General features: G+C 31.1%; 3 protein-coding genes across 7 annotated transcripts in view; 1 reads left to right on the forward strand and 2 right to left on the reverse strand.

Moving 5' to 3' along the window:
• The window catches only part of Syn (synapsin), a 295,521-nt gene that overhangs the window by 137,705 nt on the left and 130,728 nt on the right, over positions 1-27,088 (reverse strand). The window lies entirely within an intron of this gene.
• Positions 12,036-15,772, reverse strand: LOC141535168 (uncharacterized). The gene is made up of 3 exons (XM_074254992.1): positions 15,596-15,772; positions 14,861-14,998; positions 12,036-14,728 (listed from the first exon to the last, which is right to left on the reverse strand). Exon 3 carries the CDS (start codon positions 14,696-14,698, stop codon positions 12,527-12,529), a length of 2,172 nt encoding a protein of 723 aa, XP_074111093.1. The 5' UTR covers positions 14,699-14,728; positions 14,861-14,998; positions 15,596-15,772; the 3' UTR covers positions 12,036-12,526.
• LOC141535171 (uncharacterized) lies at positions 23,666-26,433 on the forward strand. The gene is made up of 6 exons (XM_074254999.1): positions 23,666-23,701; positions 24,804-25,186; positions 25,292-25,333; positions 25,414-25,549; positions 25,630-25,810; positions 25,888-26,433. The coding sequence occupies exons 1-6, from the start codon at positions 23,681-23,683 to the stop codon at positions 26,253-26,255; spliced, it is 1,131 nt and encodes a 376-aa protein (XP_074111100.1). The 5' UTR covers positions 23,666-23,680; the 3' UTR covers positions 26,256-26,433.

Here is a 27,088-nt window from a genome sequence, read left to right on the forward strand (position 1 = left end):
GCACCGCAACAGTATAAAAATTATAAGCATTTTAGTAATTTATCCCATTATCGTGAAGATTTTGGTGTACCAGTTGAATGGAATTTTTTGCAACGGCTCACGGCAAAGGGCCTTGTGACGGAGTCGGTGGGACGGTTAAAATGAGGGCCTCGAGAGCAAGTCTGCAATTACCACCTGATGAGCAAATATTAACACCTGTACAATTTTTTGAATGGGTGTCAAAAAATTTGACAAATATAAATGTGCGATTCTCAACAGTTGACGCCTACAATCTGATGAAAGACAAACTAGAAGATCGTTTTAAAAATGCCAAAACCATCCCAGCAACACAGAAAATACATAAAATTTCGCCGTTGGAAGATGGTATAGTGGAAGTTAAGTCATTTTCTTTTTCGGATCAGTCTTTAACTCATAGCACAGTGAAAAAAGAAGACAATCATTAAGTAAAAAGAAATAAGGAAATAGATGTTATCATAAAGAATAGATGTTATTGTAAATAAATAAACTAATTAATGAATAAATAAATCAATAAATATTAGAACCTGGTCAGAAGAAAATGTTTTATATGAAATACATTCACGGATAAAAAGGTGATGTAAAATTTGTATCACTGTAGACGCTAATTTTGTATCTAATGTATTATGTCCTATACTTTACTATACTATGATACAGCATTTTCTATAGTAGTGAACCGAATATAGCATCACCTGACGTAAAATTTGTATCACTTTTTTTCCGTGTTGATTTCAGGACAAGTAATAAAAGTGATTTTTATTTATGTAGAAATATGAGGTTGGAAGTATGAATTTAAAAAAAAAAATTTTGGAAGATAACGACTTAAAATTTTCGAAAGATACATTATTTTTTAACTTCTGAAGTTTCACGAGTAAGCTAAAAAAATTTGGCCGAAAAGTTAAAAAAATAAACTAAATTGTAAAAAAACTTTTTTTAAATAGTAAAAAAATTAGAAGCAATAGCGATCACATCCTGAAATATGCGGGGATCACTGCGGAATTAGTTGAAGTTTTTTTTAAAAAAAAAAAAAAAAAAAATGGTCCAACTTTGAGAAAATCACGGTTTTTTCAAAAAAACTAAAATATTTCATATATCTGGGATTCTGAATATTTTTTCATATTTTTTTCAAAAACTACATTTAAAAACAAAAATTTTGAAAAAAAAGTTCCCAAACGGTCAATTTTTGAAAAAGTTCTAGCATTTTCAAAAAAAAAGAGCGGTTTTTTTCGAAAATTCGTAACTTTTTTGAGTTTGGAAAAAATTTTTTAAAATTCTGAAAAATGTCTTTCGGGGGGTAGAAAAAGATAGAAAATTTTTAGCGAAATCGAAAGAGGTCAGGTAATAAATTTGTCGATTTGGCATGGAATGACCCATATATATATTTATATATATATATATATATATATATATATATATATATATATATATATATATATATATATATATATATATATATATATATATATATATATATATATATATTGTAACAGGGTAAAATTACCCTTAATCGATAAGTCACCGGATATCGATAATTATTCGACATAGCACTGGCGCGTCTCGATCTTCGGGCCTAAAGGGAGAATAGAAGGGGCTGAGTTTGGGTTAAAATAGGTGAGCCGTGCAGTGGAAAAGGGAAAAGTAGTGTGACCGCCAGACGGAGTGCCACGGTAATCAAGAAGGACCGATCCCTGGAGTAGTGACGAGACGAAGGAAGCCAACTACAACTAGGACTTCATCCTCAACGAGTGAGTTAGGTCATCCTTTTTCTTCGTCAAGGTATCAATTATTACTCAGTGGGAAAGAAGTGGACCGCGGTTTACCGAATACTCAGTTACTTCTCCTATTTAATTATTATGGATCGTTTAATCGACGATTATTAATAAATTAACAGTGGAACATTTGCTAGTTTTGGATTTAGTGATGTTCATGGGAGTTTATACCAGAGGATCACTCAATCGACCTTGCGGGAAAATTTTAATAACTAAAAATTATCAATCAATTAATTAACATCTGAAAATTCGTTAAATTTATTTTTATAATAATTAACTTAGTAAAATTGATTAACTTTTGTCATTTAGAAAAATCGACAAATTTTTATTGGCGGAATTTTGGTCAAGCGTCAGTTTTTGTGTCGCAGTAAATTCCAATACCCAAGGTCAAGCAAAAACTTAGCTAGTGAAAGTTCTAGCAATTAAAAATTGAGTATTTCGACTTGTGTCGAATTTTTTATAATTGATAAAACGATCAGAAAATTATTGATAATATTTTATATTAAGAATTAATTATTAAGAATTTTATATTAAGAGTTAATTATTGAGAATAATTTATAGTAGAAAATTATCGAAATTAATTAATATTGTCACGTGGAAATTAAGTAATTTTGGGGATTAATTCCGTGAATTAGTTAAATTAATTTTTATTCGAAATTGATAATTATCGGCGTGGACATTAAGTCCAATAGTTCAGTTAAGTGAGTCAAAATTTGTCCCAGTAAAAGTTTAGTCAGAATTAATTAATAGACTTATGTTAATAATGTTGAACGTGATTGTAAAAATTTATATTGTGATTTATTTAATTACCAAAAGTTAATCCAAGGTGTAAGACCTTTTGTTCTAAATAAGTATTGTTATATTGTTAAGACCATGACTATAAGTTACTGAGGAGTTTTAATCCATCTAATATTTCAATGGAATTAAAATTAACAATTAGAATTTGAGAATGGTAATAGTTAGTTAGAAATTGGTTGTCAATTGAATATTGTTTGTCGTTTTAGTAAATTACTAATGATTGAATAATTTAATTTAGATTATTTAACTAAAAATTAATTACATTCGATTTTGTTAAAATAAAATTTATAAAATAAAAATTAATTAAAGTCAATTCAGTAGTGTTAGTGTGAGACAAGGGTGGGTCATGTGTGAGTTACAGAGTATCTAGGTCTATGTTTCGTCGCTGGGCTGTTGTTCTGTAGTAAAGTGTGTATAAGCTGCAGGAGTATCTAGGTCTATGTTTCGTCTCTGGGCTGTTGTTCTGTAGTAAAGTATGTATAAGCTGCAGGAGTATCTAGGTCTATGTTTCGTCGCTGGGCTGTTACTCCTGTGAGCCGAGTCAACGAGCCCGGTATATGATTCGTCTCTGTGCGGGTGATTGTAGGTTTAGAAATCAGGTAGACGCCGGGAGGGGCCCATCACGTGTAGACGCCGGGGCACGTGTTAAAAATTGACGGGTAGATGCCGGGAGGGGCTCGTCAAGAATAAGTTAGAAATCGACGGGTAGACGCCGGGAGGGGCTCGTCGAGAATAAGATATTATTAAGTGTAGTTAGTGTATGAGTGGATGAATTTTGTTAACTAATTGTAAGTCAATCACTGTTAAGTTTCTTTTTATTGTTAATAAATATCAATATATTGTTAATTAATTATTTATTATTCAACAGCACCTTCCTCCACTCTCTCTACCCTAAGATTAAGTTTTCTCAGCTCTGGACCGATTCCAGAAACCGTGATTAAAAATCCTGGTGGCGCCCTGATAATTATATTGTTGTTAGTTTTGTTTATTTATTTATAAAATTAATTAGGGGCCAATCTGAGCAAGTAAAACTGTTACAATATATGTATATATATATATATATATATATATATATATATATATATATATATATATATATATATATATATATAATTATTATATTATATATTTTTATATCCTATATACTAAAATTGATGGTAGAATGAAGTTAGCTTAGTATCGAAAACATGGACCCTGATTCCTTATCGGTGAAGACTAAGGCGCGCGCGTAGCTCGCTATTCAAATTTCTAGTTTCTAGTAACTTTTAAACGATCAAACCGATCGGAACCTACTAAACGGCTTTTTAAAGTGTTCCCTCAAATTTAGATTTCCTGTGAATTTGAACCGATGGATTTTCACAAATTTGGAAAAATCTAAAAAAAACTAAGGAAAAAATTTTTTTGAAAGTGGTTTTTTTGGAATAACTTTTAAACGGCTTTATCGATCCACTCCAAAAACTAGTTTGCCCTTAACCTTAAAAAAACCATGTCGATCGCCGCGTATCCGGTCAAAATCGGTCGATTCGTTTGAGATATGTCATGAACGATAGGAAACCGAAAAAAGTGTTTTTTCACTCGACGGGCAGGAAGGGGGGGGGGGGTATTAATGATTCATACAAAAAAAGGCATGTTTTTTGTGATTTTTTTTTCCGACGACGCAGTTGAAACCTCTCTATGAAAACCAATGGTATGGTAAAATATGATTTTCGAAGAATATTATATAAAATTTTCACCAAGCAATATTAAAAAAAAAGTTTGGAAAATCCAAACGTGCACGACTCATAATGCTCATTTAAGTATGAAATATAAAAAAAAAACCAAAAAAATAGCTATCCAATTATTTGTCAATAAATAACGAAAATAACGAAAAAAAAACACATGAGTCGTGCAAAATAAAACGAAAAAAAAATTTTTTAAAGTAACAACTGTACTAGGAAACTGATGCACAGGCGCCCCTGGTGGAATAAAATGTACATAATATCTATAGATATAGGTATATCACCATCCATGTTAATTTTACATGGATATATATAGATATACAGTCTTGTAGTTTTCGTTTTTTATTAATTGCAATTAAACGACACTGAATTAATTAATCATTCGCATTCAGTGACCTACAATCATCGATTAGAATTAAAAAAAAAAATTTAACTCAAATAATGGAAATTTTCACAAGTTTCCGGGTTTCACACATGACGGACAGGAAAATTTTTTGACCTATTTTGGTGTTTTTTTCAAATTCTATTGCAGTAAATCAATTTTTAAAAAGTATGGAATTAATCTCCATTAAATTATCTCGACAATAGTATGCAAAATATCTTGATTCCGTGAACTATCAAGGCTATAATAAAAAAAATAGCCGCCAAAATGAGGCGAAAAAAATTTTTCGATCGTAAAGCACTCTCTGATGCTTCGCATCATGAGTCGTACAATACGGCAATGTCAGCAATTATCCGGACGTGTCTCGGAAATAAAAAGTAAAATTTCGGTGCCTTTCATAACTTGATGCTGGATCATCTGTTATAATAAATAATAGTTCATTTGCTAGATAATTGTTTTCCCCAGGTAACGCTGACTAGGGTTTTTCGAAATTTCAATTTTTTAATTTTTTGGAACACTTTGAAGGCTCAAATTAGTCGATTTTTTTTCGCAAAAATTAGGTTTTTCCCTTCAAAGTGTTCTATAAAAGTAAAAAATTGAAATTTCGAAAAAGTCTCGAATGCGTTACTTGGGGAAAATTAATATCCAAAACGAATGAACTATCATTTTCTTATTTCAGATGATCCAGCACTAAGTTTTAAGATGCACCGCAATTCTACTTTTTTTCCGAGACACATCCGAATAATTGCGGCCATTGTCGTATTTTTTAATATTTCTTCGTGAAAATTTTATATAATATGCTTCGAATGTCATATTTTTACCGTTAGTTTTAATAGAAAGATTTCAACTGTGTCGTCGCAAAAAAATCGTAAAAGCATGCCTTTCTTTGTACGAATTAACTTTAACTCCCCTTTAACTTCGACATTTCTTTTCCGATCGTATTTGATGAGATAGAATATTTTTGAAATCCAAAAAATCACGTCAATCGCCACCAAGAACGTCGAAATCGGTTGATTGGTTCGTGACTTGTCGTTGTCGAAAAAATTCGGAAAAAGTGAATTTTTCCAATTTCTCTAAGATTTTCGGTTCAATCAGCTTATGTCCAAAAGTTTATCATGGATTTTGAAAAACTGCGTGGAATACTGCCAACCGCGTGAAAATCGATTTATTCAGTTCTAAAATTTTAAAATCACTGTTTTATTGAACTTCCATCCAACTTTTGAGCTCAAAAAGCTCAAAATCTTAGAACAGCTTACTCTATGAGCTCAAAATAACATATATATTATATTTTTGAGCTCGAGAACATCATAAGTTCAATTTTAAGAGCTTATTTATAGAATTTTCATTATTTATTATTTATGTATTTATTAATAAATATCTATTTATCGAGTGTAAGATTATGCATGCAGTTATCTAGGATGTCGCAATCGAAGTCGTACGACGTAATCTACGACACAGTGTGAACTTGAGTTATGAGGGTGCCCAAGTCAAACGACATCTATGATTCATTCCCAGATTGTCTGCAAGATTAATTCAATAAAATATTATCTATTCATTAAGTATAAAATTATTTAAACAATTATCTAGGATGTCGCAATTGATGTCGTATGACGTTATCTTCGACACAGTGTAAACTTGAGTGATATCGGTGTCTAAGTCGAACGAGATATTTAATTCGAGTCCAGATTGTCTCAAAGATTTCTTTAATTAAATAGTATTGATTCATTTATTTGTTTGATATTTATTATTTATATATTTATTCATTAATAAATATCTACTTATTGAGTAGAGAATTATTTAAAAAATTATTTAGGATGTCGCAATCGATGTCGTACGACGTGATCTACGACACAGTGTGAACTTAAGCGATGTCGGTGTCTAAGTTGAATGACATATATGATTTAATCTCCGATTGTCTCAAAGATTAATTTAATAAAATAGTACTTATTCATTTAGTATAAGATTAGTTATGCAATTATCTAGCATGTCGATATTGGTGTCGTACGACATCATCTACGACACAGTGTGAACTCGAGTTATGTGGGTGTTTACGTCAAACGACAGCATTTATCACTCTGTTTTTGACTGTCTTAAAATTATTTTTCCCTGGTTATTCCCATTTAATTAAGTAATTTTAACTAAATAATGTAATGAATCGAAAAGTCACAATTAATTATGTACGAAAAAGGTCCGATATTATCTGAGCTAGTGATCTATTCAATTTTTATTATTTACCCCGCTCAAGATTTATTCTCATCTTTCTGACTTACGAAATATCTATTAGATTGAAATTACTTTGATATCATTATTCAATGATAGCTTTTCCTTAAATTGTTAGTACGACGTCGTAGTGACGCACACTACGACGTCGCAGTCATCCACCAGGGACGTGCCAGAAGAGGATACGCTCCAATATTCAATCATAGATTTTGTCTTGGTTTTCTCAACTCTCTTATCGTTTGTGCGGTGTTCTAACATTATTGACGATGAAGATGAAGATCAATTGTGTAATGGTAAAGTACAATTTAAGCAATGTTCGAAATTTGGTCTGAGATATAAAATCGTAGTAGAATGTGGACGATGTGATCAAAAATATATTGTATCTTGTCAAAAAATCGGAAGGATGTATTACATTTATTATGAACTAAATCGCCGGTTCATTTTTGTTATGAGAATATTGGGCTTAGGGCTCGCCGGATGTAATAAATTCTGCGGTTTGATGGACATAAGCAGTTCATTTTTTAACTGCTAAACTTTTCGACATACGATTTTTATATTGATAAAATACATGAGTGTATTGAGACAGTTACTCAGACTCTATTTACATCTGCTGCTGGAGAAGAAAAACAGTTTACAAATATTGAAAACGATTCACAAGATACGACAGATGTGTGTTTCCGGTGACGGTACCTGGAAGAAACGTGGTTTCTCAAAAATATTTCCTGCTGGTTCAAAGATTGTTAATATTGTGGCATTGGTCGCTGCTTGTATCTTTAATGAAGGAACATCAACTTTATTATTGATTATGCACGGTATGGATTTAAAATTAGGCCGAAACTCTGTGATGGTAAAAAGTGAGTGCGAGCGAGACGGCAGAGCAACAGAATTTATTATTACTATTGTTATTATCGTTATTATTACTATTGTTATTATCGTTATTATTACTATTGTTATCATCGTTATTATTACTATTGTTATTATCGTTATTATTACTATTATTATTATCACTATTATCACTATTATTACTATCATTATTATTACTATTATTATCGTTCTGGTCATTATTAATATCGGAGTATATTTAATATACTAAAGATGTTTTTTTTATATAATTGTTCAATTACATTTCTTTATCTAATGAAAAAGTTTATTTAGTTTTAAATACTTGACTGAGATTTATTTGAAAATGCGCGCGAATGGTTGAGTACGCCACCGCGGCGAGAGATGGCGAAGAATTTCGCCGCTCGTTCGTTTGCAGTAAAAACCGACGAACTAATATAAGCAAAACTGCGTGGCGATAATTTTTGTTCTTTTAAAGAACAAAAATTTATTTACCTGAAAGAAAGAATTAATTGAATTCTCGAACAGATTCAAAATATCTGAATAATTATTCAATTGATTACTTTCATTGGGAAATTATTTTGGTGAAAATTATTATTTAGCAAATGTTTTTTTTTTTTTTTCTAAGTCCCGAACGACTTTTTTATGGAATTAATTTGGTATGAAATTTATTGTAATCTGTTGGAATTGATGAGTGAATTTAATATTTGATCAGATTTAAATAATTGGAAAATCTGAAGTTTGGCGAAGAGCGATAGATGGCGATAATTTTCCCAGATCTTTCACTCTTGGAGAAAGGTCTGGGAAATGCCAAAAGCGATTTTGAGTGACGGGAAAAGTAACCAAGTTTCCCAGTGGTTATAACCTTCCCAGTAGAAGACCATTCACTAGGAAGTTATCAAGGAACTCGTACCTTGTCTCCGACCAGGAACCAGGTAAGTGCTGACTTGTCCATTGGGGAAAATTTGGCCACCGGGAAGGGTTGCTTTCCAAGCACCCAGACTGGACTAGGGGTAAGTAGGGCCGGGAAGGGTTGCTTTCCAAGCACCTAGACTGGACTAGGGGTAAGTAGGGCCGGGAAGGGTTGTTTTCCAAGCACCTAGACTGGACTAGGGGTAAGTAGGGCCGGGAAGGGTTGCTTTCCAAGCACCCAGACTGGATTAAGGGCAGGTAGGGTCGTGCAACCATCGGTAAAATAGGAATACTACTGCGTAAAGGTAGTAGAAAGAGTTTGACCACCAGATGGCACTGAAAAACGGGAAAACAAAACGGTGTGTGTGGGTTATGTACGATATAGTAATGTTTGATATAAAGGTTGTAAATTTTATAAGTTAAATTTCGATATTTGTTGCTTGTTGTTTTAAATAAATAGAGTACCAAACATAATCAGGCTCAAATCTCATTTATAAGTAATAAGCTATCCCTAACAAGATCCTGGACTCCGGCGAGATTTCATTCGAGCTAGGGAATGTAGAGACTTGAGGAAGTGTTATCCAAATCAACAACGATTAAAATTCACTCCTTTTGGGAAACCGGAAAAATACCCGTTACAACTCTCACGAATATGCCCGAGTTTTAGATGAAAATCGTGTGTGCGCAGCCAAAAAACAAATCTGCGAGCGAGACTCGCGAAGCCAGAATCCGTCATCGACAGGAGCAAAATGATGCCCTGGACATTGCAACTGCTTCAGGATCTTTACTTTATGGCCCAGGAATCGACGATTCACTGTAAGTTACAAAAAACATCTTTTTTTTCTACTTTTATTGTTACTCAAAACTTTAAACGTGTTTTTCTCGGAACCGTGTTTTCAAAGTCGGTTTTCAAATGTTCTCGAAAACTGCTTAACCGATCTTGATGAAATTTTACACAGGTATTCGAGATACAATTTACTCATGCTTGGACAAAGGATTTTTTTTTAATTACAACTATATAAAAAAAACAAAATGTCAAGCAAATTTGACCGAAATTTTAATTTTTTTGGAAAAATGTCTGCCAAAATTCCAATTTTTACTACTCTTTTCTTTCCTTCGTTGAAGCACGAGTTTATGATCTCAACTAAAACACTTATTTTTGTTTTTTCATTTTAGATAATTTTGTCAGCAGTTATGCTGACAACGCGGACGCACCTTTTTTACCGAGGAGTCACCGGAAATGACGTCGCAATGGAGGAGTTTTGATTTTTTTTTTTTTGAACATTTCAGAAATTATTCTTTAAATATGTATCTATAAGACAGAAAAAAGTTTGAATTAAATAATTAATTTTTTACATAGAAAAAAAAATATTGAAAATAAGCCTTTTTTTATCCGACAAAACCCATGTAACCCCTGAATAGTCAACAAATATTTAGTAACAGTTAATAAATATTTCCATGATTGAATTTGTTTTGCTTGCAATGTCATATCCGTCACAACGAATTCGTGGTGACGATCAAACTACGGTCAAACGACGGTGAATTCACCGTAAATTCACTTTAACGATGAAAAAAAGTCTAGTGATGGTCGAACAACCGTCGTTCGACGGAGAAAAATAAGTCAAGTTGTGAATTATTCTAACGGTGATTGCATGGTTCATAGAGTAAGCATTGTACAAAATTTTCTCCATTTTTTTTTTATTCGATAGCCATGACTTCCCGATCCTTTGATTGTCTTCAAACATAAGTACAACAGTGAATGACTGGTAAAAATTCGGTGAATAAAGAGTATTTTGTCGGTGAATCCACGGTATCTGTGGGTGAATTTGAGATCAAATGGCGGTAAAGAAGATATGACGGTAAAGTAGAAATTTTATAAACGGCTGAGTGAATATAAGTTTGATTTGTAATTATAAAAAAATTCCATAAAATAATATATAAGGTAAACAAAATACAAATAAATAGTCAACAAAAAAAAATTTGAAAAAAGATTCAGTCACTACAATTTTTGACATTATCCAAAAAAACACTTTTCATAAATTTTTGTATAATTTCAAAATTTTTTTTTTTTCATGAAATCTTAAATTTGACATGGACTCATTAAATTAAAGAAAGATTTCTTATATAGTTAATAAAATTTAATGCATTCATTTTGGGTGACAAATTCGGAGAATGAGTTATTGTTCAGAGTTCATGAAATAGAAATAATTATCAAAACAACATCAAGTATCCGTAGAATAGATCGTGACTTAAAGATATTTTTAATTCACGTTTGGTATAGCATTACACGAAAATCTCTTGACTTTCGATCAGATGATTTGAATTCGATTCCCGGTCTGGGCGATGTGATTTTACACTAACTTTTTTTTTTTTTTTCAATATTATCATATACGCGAACATTTTACGAGCTTAATACCGATTATTCTGGGTGAATGCACTTATTTTGTTACATCGGATTCCTATAATGAGACGGTGAATCGCCGTAATGAGCTAGTTTTATGCTAGTTCTATGCGGGTGAATTAATGATCAAATGTCGGTAATATCACCGTGAGTTCACTCGCACAAAAAGGTATTTCTAGGATCTTCAGTCGATAAGTCAACAGTCAAAATTATTCACAATGATACCTGATAAAGACCGTCAAATCACTTAAGTGATAGCCACACTTACTATAAAAATACTTGTAGTATAGAAAATTCAGTCAAAGTTAACGTTAAGTTCACTTAAAGACTTGTACAGTAAAAGTTATATACAATTTGTGTTGAAGTTGTATAGTTACTTAACGTTAATTTACTACCGCAATTTAAATCAAAGTTTTAACCAACTTTTAATCTGTAAAAAAGTTAATGTTAAGTTGGAATGATTTAAAAAAAAAATTACGGAAACTTTAACTGTAAAATTTTTAGAAAAATCAATATTGCCTCAAGTTGTATTTATTTAGACCTTCAACTTGATTATAAGACATGTTAGAAAACAATGATTTAAAAATTTTTTTTGCAAGTTAATGGTTAATCACAACTTACAAAAAAATAAATGAAAAATTAGAGCGCAATAAAAAAAATTTAAATGCTTAGTAAGGTAAAAGACCCAGTTATTGACACTGCCCTAGTTGTTTGACACTTGCGATTTTATTCGAATTAAAAAACTGAAATGTTCTCTAAAAATCAATTTTATTAAAATTTATAATTAAAAAATTATGTTTATTAATTTATTAGAGCTGATTTGTTTATTTTTTAATTACAATAAAATTACAAGTGTCAATAACTGGGTCTTTTTCTCGAAATAATTTAGTAAAAGGTTTTTGAGTATTTCTGTATTAAAGAACATGAAACATTATATAATTCCAATTATTTATTTTTATTAATGAATTATGAAGATATTTTTGTATATTTTGAATGTTAAAAACAATAAAATTTTTAATTAATTTAAATCTCTGACCTTACAATAATAACTGCAAATACAATTTTACATTTTATACATTAGAAATATAGTATGTCATTTTTTGTTATAAGTGTACCATATTTTTTGATAATTATTAAATTATTGTTGTGGCAATAAGAAAAATTTGAAAACTAACATATATCTACATATATTTACACATAATTTTTATATCATTCTAAGAGACTGCAAGATAAAGATACAGAAACATACGCATTATTCAATTGTTTGTCATTTATTGGACGATCATAAAATTGCTTATTTATCCACAATGGCATTCGGTAACATTTACTAGCTATTTCATTGTATGTAATAATAACAGCTTGAGTATCATTTAGAGACGTACAAAGGTAAACTCCAAATTGACTAGATGGCTGATTTGAAATCATGTAAAACGGTTCAAGCTTTTCAAAAAAATGTATAGCGAAATAATAGTCACTGTTGTAAGAAATTATATTTTTTATAACGCCAATTACCATCTTTGGTAATTATTGTATTATCATTGTTTTGTATAGAGAAATAGAAGGATGGAGTTTGTAGGTTTTCATATTGAAGTGATGAATAGGTAAATATGGCTGGGATTGGACCACAATCATGAATAACAGAAGCTTTGAAAGTTTTACTTTTGCTTTCAGGGGTAACAGGAAATTGTAACTCTTCATGGACTCTTTTGTGAATTTGTTGTAACGGTTGATTCGGTTTTCTGACATAACCACGGTAAACGGGCATTTTATTTTCATATGAAAATGCTGAAACTGAATTTAAAGACCCATATAATCTATAATCAGCAGGAAGATGGACAAGTCCATGAGCGTTGTAAGTCAGAAACCGCAACCCGTATATTTCCTGGGCCTTAATTACATAACTTTTTAACGATTCTTCAGCAAAGTCCACCATTTCATTAGGAGATGAGCTATTTAATAAAACCCGCATGGAAGAGTGAAGTAACAAAAAGTGATTATATTGCTCATCACTTATTATTCCACGAAACACAACTATAAAAGTGTAAAGAAGCAGTTGACGGAATTCCGTAGCTTTAAAGTTCGACAATTTGTCCAACTCTCGAGGTATCCGGGCGAATTCACGTGGACAGTATAGTTGTAGAGTCATTAATCGATTTGATAATAATGTAACTTTGAAACTAGGCAGTTTCTTCAGTGCACACTTTCCAAATACTACTGATTCAACTGTTTTCTTCATCACACCTAAGCACACTAAGTGCATGTAGTCAAAGGGTACTTGATGCACAAGATCTATTGGTAGCTCATCTAAAGCAGATTTTCCTTCGTGATGATCTACATCCTTCAGCACTCTATAATCCGCATCTGTTCTTGATTTATGATTGACACCAGGAAACCGATTTGATCCAGCTGAATAAGATCCTTCAACACAGCACTTTGAGCAAGGAAATTTCGATGTGTGACCACGATGATTTAAAACAGAAGAACGAGCTGGCGCGTCAGCAATAAAACACCTTAGCTCAATTGGTATTTTCCTTTTTTTATATTCTATACCTCCTTTTTTTAAAATATCCTTAACTTCATTGACAAAATAAGCAAAGAAATTAGTAAATGATTGAGGTTTCTTGTCACCTTTATAAATACCTAAAAGTTCAGGCTTATCGTATTGCAAATTTACTACTCTAAATTGTATAAGCCATAGTGCAATTTCTTTGTTAAGCTCGGCACCATCAGTACTAAAGTCAATCAGCAGTTTTTCCGGGATTGATTCAGATGGAACACGATCTAAAATCCGTCGCAGCATTTTTTCTAATCCCATATGTAAATATTCTCCAGGGGGCATTTCTTTAACTGCTACTTTATCACGTGGAGTACTCATTAAAGATCGAGAATTTTCAGGTAGAAATTGTAGTTGTGGATGAATCCTTAGAACCTTCAATATTGCATTAATTTGCGTTTGATTTAGTTTATTCTCAACAAAACATTTGGCCAACTGCAATTTCATGGTTTGTGGCAGTGATGATTCAATTCTTGGAGGGTTTTCTTGTTCTGTTGTTAAATCAGCTTTGTCAGAAGTAGAAGACATATGTATCGGTTGATTAATAATATTTTTGTTACTGTCGTTTTCATTATCGAGATAATTAAGTAATAGTAAAGATGTTAGTGAAGATTGCTGATGATTTTCCAAAGTGTCGTGACTTATGTTTTGTAACATGGTCGGATATTTTTCTATTATGGGGTCAGTCATATTTACTTGTTCTCTTTCATACGCGTTTTTTTGTTCAATAACATCTTCAACAATATTTATTTCTTGTTCTTCATACGCGTTTTCTTTTTCAATAAGATTTTTATTAACATTTGTTTCTTGTCCTTTATCCAAGCAATCTTCTCTTCTTAAATTTTCAACATTTGTTTCTTCTTCTCTATTCGAGCTTTCCTGATTTATTCTATTTTCAATTACATTTGTATCTAACGCCAGCAATTTAGATGGTACACTGTCCGTAGAACTACTTTCATGACAACCTACCGACGAATCTAATAAATTATAGTATCGTTTTCTTAACTTTCTTTTGTAGTCGTTTGAAAGCAAGTCCCACGACTTTCGAGAATCTGGACGACAATTCGGATTAAATTTATTTAAATCCATTTTTCAAGCAGTTTAAAACCAAATGTTGACCTACAACAAAAAAAAAGAAATTATAATTTTGCTAATGATATTAAAACATTCATTATAAAAATTTTAGTGCAATTGCTAGTTTATTAGTTAAGTGCTTAGCATAATATTTATTTCTTGCCTCGAAATACTTACAATTTGTTTCTGGAATTAATTTTATAACATACAATCAATATCTTGGTAGTAACTCCTAAAAATACCAGTTTTCAATTAAAATGGGAACATTCGGACAGCTCCTGCATTCTTTAAACTTTGTTCATGCTGCTATTATTCCTGAAAAATGATTCATTTAAATTTAAGATTTTATTTTTTAATTTAATTTATCTCTCATTTAATTCACGAACCGTATTTTATAACTATTAAACAAAGAATGAACGAGTCAATTGATAAATAATGAATAAATTCCTGAAAGTAGAAATTCAATGAATTAAACAAGTCAATAAAAGCATCTGGCAGTTAGTTGTAATTAATGAAGGAAATTATACTATATACTTTGATATGATAATTTTTCTATTAAAATTTACTTTCAAAATTCTAAAAAAATTTTTGGTGTATTCATTATCATTACTTAAAATTTAAATTACGGTCCGATTATATGAGATTATAAATATTTATTTATTATAAAAACTAAATTAACCGACATCTTAAAATTTTTATAATTTATTTAATAGAAAAATCAAAACTAAAAGAATTTCACATATACAGAAAGTTTGAAAAACTACAAGTGCAATTTTTTAAAAATATTGTTTTACTTAATTAAATTAGTAAAGTAAACAAAAAATCATTGAATATCGGCTAACTTTAATATCATTTATTAATTTATTTTTATTATTCATACATATTTATTTATAAACAGATTCATATATTTACCTGGATATAAGATTTCAGCTGTCAGTAAACATAACCAAAACATTTATTTTTGGCTTGCTTCAATTATTTATAATATTAAAAACGATAAAATATATTAGTTGAGCGACTGACAGTATTTTTTTAATAATTTCGTTTAACGTTTGCTACGATTTATTATTTTTACATTTTGTGTAATATTGTAATCCTAAACATTATACGTATACTTTTGTTAGTGAAAGGTGCTATATATATATACATATATGCGATTCTGGAAGCATCTGGAATAGAAGCTAGTAAAAAAAGGAGCGTACCCGCGTTTTCGCTAATACTCTCACTAACGCAATTGCGGTGTCCGTATTTAATAATAACATAATATACATACACTAATACGAACAAATTCTTTATTCTCTCGATTATTTCCCGGATTCCCCCTCTGTACCCTTATTCGACGCTGGCCGGCTCACGACGCAGATTCAGTGCAGCCAGATCGTGCGATTTTTTTACCCCCTCTTTAGCGTCGCGCGCGCCAGGCACACAAGTAAGTGATGCCTGTCTGTGAGTCGGAAAACCGAGCGGAGCCGAGGGAGTCCGAGAAAGGTGAACGAATCGAGGGGAATAAGCCTCCTGCCACACGAAACAGAGGAATAACTCACACAACAGTAGCTCCCTGTTCGTGTGAAATTCTCAGAATCCGATTTCAGCCGAACATACAGCGGGAAAAATAATACTTTAATTTTTATTAAAATAAATAAATAATGCTTTTTTGTTAAAAATATGTAGGTTTAATTTTTTTTCTATATAAAAAATAAATTTTTTTTATCAATAAAAATTAAAATACAGAATTTTTTTTCATAAAAAAATCATTGTTACTTTTTTACGCTGTTATTAATAATAATTTATTATTAAGTAATAATAATAATAATAATAATAATAATAATAATAATAATAACTGTTATTATTTTTATAAATAATAATAACAATGGTTATTTATAATAATTATTACTAATAATTTTGGTTATTGGGAATTCCCAAACGCAGTTTTTATCTTAGTTTTCACATTTTACCGGCAAGACCTGCGATGGCTGCGCGACGTAAGTGTAAGCTTACGTCGACAGAACTTTTGAGATCGAGTCCTCGCCCAAACAAATTTTTTTTTTTTAATATTTTTTTTTATGTTGCTACAAACAATAATAATAATAATAATAATAATAATAACTGTTATTATTTTTATAAATAATAATAACAATGGTTATTTACAATAATTATTACTAATAATTTTGGTTATTGGGAATTCCCAAACGCAGTTTTTATCTTAGTTTTCACGTTTTACCGGCAAGACCTGCGATGGCTGCGCGGCGTAAGTGTAAGCTTACGTCGACAGAACTTTGAGCTCCAGTCCTCGCCCAAACAAATTTTTTTTTTTTAATATTTTTTTTTATGTTGCTACAAACAATAATAATAATAATAATAATAATAACTGTTATTATTTTTATAAATAATAATAACAATGGTTATTTACAATAATTATTACTAATAATTTTGGTTATTGGGAATTCCCAAACGCAGTTTTTATCTTAGTTTTCACGTTTTACCGGCAAGACCTGCGATGGCTGCGCGGCGTAAGTGTAAGCTTACGTCGACAGAACTTTTGAGATCGAGTCCTCGCCCAATCAAATTTTTTTATATTTTTTTATGTTGCTACAAACAATAATAATAATAATAATAATAATAATAATAATAATAATAATAATAATAATAATAATAATAATAATGATAATAACAATGGTTATTTATAATAATTATTGCTAATAATTTTGGTTACTGGGAATTCTCAAACGCAGTTTTTATCTTAGTTCTTACTTTTCATTGGCAAGACGTGCGATGGCTGCGCGGCGTAAGTGTTAGCTTACGGCCACGAAGCTTTGAGATCGAGTCCTCGCTCAATCAAATTTTTTTTTCATTTTAAGTATTTTTTTTTATGTTGCTACTAACAACAAAAATAATAATAATGACAACTGTTATTTTTTTTATGAATAATAATAACAATGGTTATTTATAATATTTATTACTAATAATGATAATTATTACTAATTATGATTACTAATAATTAATTAATAAAAATCTACAATTGTAACTGATGAAAAAATGTGATTTTTATTAAAATAAAATAATTAATCTAGTGGCTCCTGCCATTGCCTCGAGGTCAAGCGTCTGACGATCGCGCGCTCAAGCCTTTGACAGCGTTGAGTCGTCGCGCGCGAAGTCACGTCATTGTCGTTTAAATGCCCGGGTATTTAAAGACACGTTGTTTACGTTTCCGTCGTAAAACAAAGGACGCTACTTTTGTTTATCCGTCAATATTGGCGCGCTTAGTTTGCGTTTATTCCGCCATTAACGTTTGTGCAGTGTAATGTATTTGACGTGCCTTTGGATTATTTGGATTTAATTGCTACAGTCCAGCGATAATTACAGGTATTTTAATAAGTATTTAATTTAATTTGTCTCTATTATTAATATTATTAAATATAAAATATAAAAAATATTTACAATATTTCGTGGAAGAGTTGTAATTGTGTTTTTTTTTTTCAACTCATCCGTTTTCCCGGCATTTTTATTAATTACTTTAATAAATAAAATAAAATAAATAATAAATAAATAAACAAATAAAATAAATTAAAATAAAATAAAATCATCTTATTTATAGTTTCGTTTTTGGTTTAATTGTCGGTGTTTTTTTCCGGTGTTGTTGTCGACGTCATCGTCGGCTTCGGTGTCATCGTTGGTGTCATTTTTAGCGTCATCACTGGTGTCATCGTTGATGTTTCTTTTAGTGTCATCGCTGGTGTCATCGTTGGTGTTATTTTTCGCGTCATCGTTGGTGTAATTTTTGGTTTCATCCTTGGTGTTATTTTTCGCGTCATCGCTGGTGTAATTTTTAGGGTCATCACTGGTGTCATCGTTGGTGTTTCTTTTTGTGTCATCGCTGGTGTCATCGTTGGTGTTATTGCTGGTGTAATTTTTGGTGTCATCGTTGGTGTTATTTTTAGCGTCATCACTGGTGTCATTTTTAGGGTCATCACTGGTGTCATCGTTGGTGTTATTGCTAGTGTAATTTTTGGTGTCATCGTTGGTGTTATTTCTGGTGTCATCGCTGGTGTCATTTTCTTTTTTGTAAAATCGTATTATTGGTGTTGTTTTAATTATTTTAAACCATGGATTTATCAGAGCCTTCAGCTAAGAAATCAAAAAGTCAAAAACATTTCAACACCAATGGTTCGATGATAATCCAGAGTGGAAAACATGGGTCAAGGAATGTTTGTCAGATTCAGAAAAATTTTTATGTATTATTTGTAATGAAAATTTAGCTTGCGGTCGTTTCGAAATTGACAGACAATCCAAAACCAAGAAACATTTGGAGAACTTGCGTGTGTACAACGTCAACAACCCTGCTTCTCCAAATGTAGTGCTTCCTGGAATTTCTTCATCCGCTTGTTCTCAAGTTGATTCCAGTTCATCTTTGTCTTCAGCTGAACTGGAGTTTAATGAACGAGTTAAAGCAGTGGAAATTAAATTTGCGACCTTGCTTGCTCAAAACAATATTCCTTTGGCAGCTGCACCACAAATTTTGAAATTATTTCAGTCGATTGGTAAAGAACCTGCTGTTCTCCAAAAGATGACAGCGGGCAAAACCAAAGCTACTGGAATTATTTCAAATGTAGTGAGTGTTCATGAATCGACACGGATCGTTAAAAATGTCCAAAAACAAAATTTTCTATTCATGTAGACGAGACCACTGACATTACGAACGACAAATGGATGACGTTGATGGTCCGCTATGTGGACCCAACTACATTATTAGTTAAAATTGAATTATTAGAATTAATTCATTTAGATGCGACGGACGGTTCGGCAAAAAGTATTTTTGGACAATTTTGCGATTCGTTGGCCAAATTAGGAATTTCGTTAGAGCAAATCATCGGTCTTGCCTGTGACAATGCTTCAGTTATGGTTGGTAAACGTAACTCTTTCAAAATTCTGATGACTGAGAAAATTCCAAATCTTCTCACGTTATCATGCATTTGTCACTCTCTTGCCCTCGCCTCAAAAGAAGCATGTTCTAAGATTCCAATCGAAGTTCACGACTTTCTTACCAATGTTGTATCTTTTATTAAAAATAGCCCGAAACGCAGCGCCCTCTTTGCTGATTTTCAAGATTGCTATGAAGAAAGTCCTACCAAGCTTGTTCGATTCGCTGCCACTCGGTGGCTGTCTCGTCAAATCGCGATTACAAGGGTTTTAAACAATTGGCAAGCGATTAGTGCTTTTTTGATTGATCAATCTTCGGAGAAAGCTGGAAATGGAGATGATTTACTTGCAATCATGCAGAAACCATCGACAAAAGCGTATTTACTCTTTTTGAAATCTGTGCTTGAATCTTTCAACAAGATCAACGCTAATTTTCAAGGGAGTAATACTCTAGTCCACGAGTTACAGCCATGTTCTAAAAAGCTGCTCGTTCAATTTCTCCGAAGGTTCATGAAATTCCCTTTGTTGAAACCTGAAATCTTTGACAATAACGTCCGTGACATAAACTTTGAAGAAATTGTGAATCAACGTAATTTGCTTGAAGTAGATGTCGGAGCCGATTGTCAAGAGTATTTACTGATTCAACAAACGTCTGGAGTTCCTGAATTGATCATTAATCAGGTGCGCAACGATTGTTTACAATTTCTTGTAACCGCTTCTCTCGAAATCTGCCGCAGATTGCCGATCGACGATCCATTTCTCTCGGATCTGACAGTTTTCGCGAAGGAAACTGCCCTCTTTGATCCTGACAGGAATTCATCTTTTTCGAAAGTTGAAAAGACCTGTCTCACTCTTGAAGTTCCCGGAGGGAGGCTTATTCAGGTAGAGTGGAGTTCCTTGTACTGTGTCGATCCGAATTTGAAGGAGCAATGGAGCAAACTATCATTCGACGAAATGTGGATAGAAATTTGCACCTTTACTCATTCAGATGGGACTTTACAGTTTCCAACTTTGCGCTTACTATTAAGTGTGGTCAGAGCACTTCCCCATTCAAACGCTGCGGCTGAAAGGGCATTTTCTCTCATACCTGATATTAAGACAAAGAAAAGGAATAGCCTCAATCACAAAACCCTGAATTCACTTTGTGTGATTAAATCTGTCTCCAATTCAGGGAACCTTCGAGCGTCAGAGATGTCGATCGACAAGGATTATGTTGGGTTGATGTCTTCTTGCAACTTGTATTCAACAGCGGAAAAGGCCGCACCAAAAGGTTGAATTTATATCCCTATGATAGTAGTGATGATTGCTAGCAAAAGAATCACACTATTAACAAGTTGTTCTCTTTTTTTTTTGGCTGCTCAGCAGTTCTTCCACTCTGGATTTCGACGTTGTAAATATTTCTCATAGATAGTTTGTTTATTTATTTATTTATTTATAATTTAAAAATGTAAATATTTACAAAGGAACCAATGCTCCAAGCTTGGTTTCTTTTCAACTGATAGGGTAAAAGTACCGCTTTTGGTCACCTTAGCACTGTTTTTGGCCAGTTAATATTTGAATTAATTTATAAGAAATTAGAGTATTATAAACATATTATTGTTGAGTTTTGAAAAATTTATATTAAAATAAATTGAATTTGTAATAATTTATTTATATAAATTCATGTCTATCGTTTATTTGAACAATAAATGGTATAGTGGCCACAAACGGTACTTTTACCCTAGATAATAATTATTTTTTTTCAGGAATAGCATGTGTAATATAAACAAAAGAAGCTTGAGCCTTCAGCTTTGCTTCTTTCTAGTCAATAATCTTCTGTTTGCAATATTTTTTAAAAATAAGTTAAGCTAACAAAAAAGCTAGAGCCCTCAGCTCTGCTTCTTTCTAGTCAATCATTTTTGTTTAAAAAAATTTTCTCAGTAATAAGTTAACCTTACAAAGAAGCTAGAGCCTTCAGCTCTGCTTCTTCCTAGTCAATGATGTTTTGTTTAAAATATTGTTATTAATAAGTTAAATTTACAAAGAATCTAGAGCCTTCAGCTCTGCTTTATTCTAGTCAATAATGTTCTATGTGAAATATTGTTACAAATAATTTGAGCTTACAAAGAAGCTAGAGCCTTCAGCTTTGCTTCTTTCTAGTCAACTTTGAGCTTTGTTTATCACAGTGTAAATTTAAAATAAAACAAAACAATTAGTCATGGTGTAGGCCTACTGGGGAGCCCGCCATGTAAAATAACGGGAACGCATACCATAACACAGTACCTCCAGGGTGATGCGGAAAGCTGTGTTCAATATTATTATTATTATTATTATTATTATTATTATTATTATTATTATTATTATTATTATTATTATTATTATTATTGTTTGTAGCAACATAAAAAAAAATATTAAAAAAAAAAATTTGTTTGGGCGAGGACTCGATCTCAAAAGTTCTGTCGACGTAAGCTTACACTTACGCCGCGCAGCCATCGCAGGTCTTGCCGGTAAAACGTGAAAACTAAGATAAAAACTGCGTTTGAGAATTCCCAGTAACCAAAATTATTAGCAATAATTATTATAAATAACCATTGTTATTATCATTATTATTATTATTATTATTATTATTATTATTATTATTATTATTATTATTATTATTATTATTATTATTGTTTGTAGCAACATAAAAAAATATTAAAAAAAAAAATTTGTTTGGGCGAGGACTCGATCTCAAAAGTTCTGTCGACGTAAGCTTACACTTACGCCGCGCAGCCATCGCAGGTCTTGCCGGTAAAACGTGAAAACTAAGATAAAAACTGCGTTTGGGAATTCCCAATAACCAAAATTATTAGTAATAATTATTGTAAATAACCATTGTTATTATTATTTATAAAAATAATAACAGTTATTATTATTATTATTATTATTATTGTTTGTAGCAACATAAAAAAAAATATTAAAAAAAAAAAATTTGTTTGGGCGAGGACTGGATCTCAAAAGTTCTGTCGACGTAAGCTTACACTTACGCCGCGCAGCCATCGCAGGTCTTGCCGGTAAAACGTGAAAACTAAGATAAAAACTGCGTTTGGGAATTCCCAATAACCAAAATTATTAGTAATAATTATTGTAAATAACCATTGTTATTATTATTTATAAAAATAATAACAGTTATTATTATTATTATTATTATTATTATTGTTTGTAGCAACATAAAAAAAAATATTAAAAAAAAAAAATTTGTTTGGGCGAGGACTCGATCTCAAAAGTTCTGTCGACGTAAGCTTACACTTACGCCGCGCAGCCATCGCAGGTCTTGCCGGTAAAATGTGAAAACTAAGATAAAAACTGCGTTTGGGAATTCCCAATAACCAAAATTATTAGTAATAATTATTATAAATAACCATTGTTATTATTATTTATAAAAATAATAACAGTTATTATTATTATTATTATTATTATTATTATTACTTAATAATAAATTATTATTAATAACAGCGTAAAAAAGTAACAATGATTTTTTATGAAAAAAATTCTGTATTTTAATTTTTATTGATAAAAAAATTTATTTTTATATAGAAAAAAATTAAACCTACATATTTTTAACAAAAAAGCATTATTTATTTATTTTAATAAAAATTAAAGTATTATTTTTCCCGCTGTATGTTCGGCTGAAATCGGATTCTGAGAATTTCACACGAACAGGGAGCTACTGTTGTGTGAGTTATTCCTCTGTTTCGTGTGGCAGGAGGCTTATTCCCCTCGATTCGTTCACCTTTCTCGGACTCCCTCGGCTCCGCTCGGTTTTCCGACTCACAGACAGGCATCACTTACTTGTGTGCCTGGCGCGCGCGACGCTAAAGAGGGGGTAAAAAAATCGCACGATCTGGCTGCACTGCGCAGATTATCATTTATTATATATTATATATTATATATTATTTATTATATATTATTGAAAAGAGTGAGTATTCTTCTTGAATTATTATCTTTAATAATTATTCTTAAATAATTATCTTTAGTGTTGCTAATTAGTTTTTTTATATAATTTTCTATAGGTTCTAAAAAAGAGACAATAGTTGGACAGCGGTTAAACCAAGCTAAACAATGGATCAATCGAAAGGACAGGTTAGTTTTATTAAAATTTTTATTTTTACTGCATAATAACGTTTATATTCTTTATCTAGTAAAGAATATTATGTTCTTGTTTGGTTATTTTTTATTTTTGGCAATTTTAAATGAAATTAGCATTGTGAGTACACTTCATATTTTTTATTTTCCATTATTATTTTTTCATTATTAGTTTTATATGCCTGCAGTTGACGGTGAATGAGAGGAGAATATGTGTTGATTATTTTTTATGATTCATTGAATATTATCATTATATATTTTATAAAAATATAGTATTTAATAAATACAATACATTTATAAAATGCTATATTATTTATTATCAATATCGTTTTTCAGTAGCTGCAAATTAAATCGCCATCTGTTCAATGCTGGCACTGGCAACTTTTCATTTAAAAATTTAACTACCAATTATTGGATTGCGGATATTCTTGTTGAGCAGGTTACATTCGGAGGAATTTGCCAGCTATCAGTAACACCTATAAATTTGTATCAGCTTAATATACATTAAAATTTAATTATACACCAGCAGTATGTACTGAATTTTTTGTTGAAATAAGTATTAAGAGCATTTAATACTTATTAATGTAAGTAAGTATTTAGAAGTTTCTGTAATACAAGAAGTACAAAACTATATGTTTTATGTTTTTCGAGAAACTGAGGATTTTCGTGAGTAAAATTCATGTTACTACTAAAAAAAACTTTTTCTTTGCTTATATTAAATTCAATTCTTGTAAAACTACAATCAGTTTAATATACATTTTCAGTATTCATTTAATTTGACTAGCCGCAGTTGGTGATATTAAGACTTTAATATAATTTATTTAAGATAACACTTTACGTGCACTAATTTTTCAAAATGATGTTATTTATATTAAAATTGTCATTGTTACGACTTCATATTTGTTTAATTACAGGAATAAGTGTGGCAGTGATTACCATCCTCTGAAATAAAAATTTATCCCCCAGAAATTAATTATATACAATAAATTTATACGTTCTATATTTATACGTTATATTTCAGAAATTGCAGGAGCATTCCATTATCTAGAAGCTGCTTATGAAAATTTTGTATTCACAAAAAAAAGCAAATTTTTTATAGAATGTTCCGCCACGCTCTCAAACTCTGGGCAGTAGCGTTGATGCCCAAAGGCAGCTGCGATTTCAGCCTTTATCCGAAATTCCAACAACACCAAAGTCGAAGACGAATCAGCACCAACAGACTGTACTCATTACCAAGTCAACTGGTATTCAGCATCAACATGGACCACCTGGCAGACCAACGACTCCTATATCTCAACTAACCACTCCTAACCGTATTCATCAAACGAAGCACCCAATCGGACAATTACTTACACCACGTTCAGGCCAACAACATATTAAACTTTTAAGTGGAACTGGACAAGTTATGGTTCAATCAAAGGAGGGTCCAGAGATTTTAAAACTTTTAAAAGAGAATTTTCAAATGATAGAAAGTAGATTTGCGTGAGTAAAATTATAAAATACTGTAATTATTGAACAGAAGATCTTAATTGTTTAAAATGCGTTAAAACTTAAGCGACGTAATTAAAGTACAATTTTATGTTTTAGGAGCTTAAATACAAAATTGGACCAGGCGGTAGTGCGTTTTGAGTAAATATAACAATTACATTGAAATTTGCAAGTTTTATTATTACTACTATAGTGACTCTAATCTTAATTTTTATCTTTAGCACATTAGAAGCTAATATGAACTCTTCGAAATTTTTTACTGGTGCTCCGTTCGATAAACCATCTACAATCCCATTTAAAACTCAGGCGGATATCTTACAGTATGATGAATCAACATCTCAGCAACGCGAGCAAATGGTATGTATTAGATGGAATATTTTTTGAAGTGAACATTTTGAACTTATTTAATATCTATATTCTATATTTATTAATTACAGAGAAATTATTTACTTTTCTACAATATGCATGATAACGTCAAATCTAACATGCGGAGTATTCTGCAGTACGAGAGATTAATGACTGATGAATTATTGACGGATGTTATTTGGAAAGGAAAAAAGGGTCAAAAGACTTCAAAACTTACTCTACTTAAAAAATGCATTACTCATGACTTACGCAGTAAGTCACTTTTGTTTTAATTCCTTCTTATCTTTTTTAAATTCTTATCACTGATCCTGATAATCTTGATTTTTTAGCCGTTATGCAACAAATGTACCCGAGCATGACCTTCACTGAATTCAAAGGAGCTGTTATAACAGCGTTGAACGCTGCTAATGCTAGAGTTTACGAAAAAAAAAAAAAGTTAAGCTCCAAGCGGACGAGAAAAAATAAGGATGCCAAGGCTGTCAAGTCAAAAAAATTAAAGATGTCAGATGAAGATTTTTTTAAAAATGAGTGGAATCCTAAAAATTACAACACTGAGGATGAGGAGATTTCAGATGAGGATGAAAATGAAGATGGGGATGACGTTAGTGGTGACGATGAAAACACTGGTGATAGGAACGAGGCTCAAGGTCATCAAGACGGCCATGCTAGTTCACCAATCGCAAACCCAGCTACATAATTTTAATCAAATGTGTTAAGCATTTTTTTTATTTTTAAAAGTATACTATTTTTATTCATTGTTTTTAGTATTTTATTGTCTAACAAATTAAAAAATATTAAATATGTATTTTAATTATTATAAATTTGTAAGTGTTTTATGTAAGCTACGTAAAATAAAAACAAAATGAAATGCAAAAGTTTCCTTTACAATTTTTATTATTTAAACATTTTTTAGTTGACATTTTCAATTATAATTCGCGGTTCAAAAAAACTGATGCAGCGCCATCTTCCGACAAAAATATTTACTCTGCTTCCTTTTTTACCGACAAATTCTAAAATCTTCCATACCAATGAGTATTCGCATTTATTTTGGTGAATTTCAATAAAAGTTCACATCAAGACTTTTACTAAAACTTTTTGATAAAAGTTAAAGTCAAATTCCGGCCCTAGATTGTATAAAAGTTAGACTTCAACTTAACGTTAACTTTTACAATTGGATGGCTATCAGGGTTCATATAGACTAATGTTTGACTGCTGTTCAACCGTGAATTAGCAATATTATAACCGTGGCGGTGAAACCGCTAGGGATGATATGAAGATTACTTATAAGCGAAAATGATCGTGAAAAATCATTTTCATTGATTATATTACATTACATTAACGTTTATTGTAAAATAACCAAATTCTATCACAACTCATAATTATCTTTTATATTTTTAAATATCGAAAACGTTATTTATTTAGTAAATTATATTAGTATAATGTATTTCCGCTATAGAGTTATAAAAGTGTCAAATGAAAACGGCTATTTTTGCTTTTTATGTTAAATAATTATTTGTTAACATTTAATAA

Source organism: Cotesia typhae, unplaced genomic scaffold (genome assembly GCF_013202065.1).
Source record: "Cotesia typhae breed Kobodo isofemale line unplaced genomic scaffold, CoteBio_Ctyphae scaffold_13, whole genome shotgun sequence".
Taxonomy (NCBI): domain Eukaryota; kingdom Metazoa; phylum Arthropoda; class Insecta; order Hymenoptera; family Braconidae; genus Cotesia; species Cotesia typhae.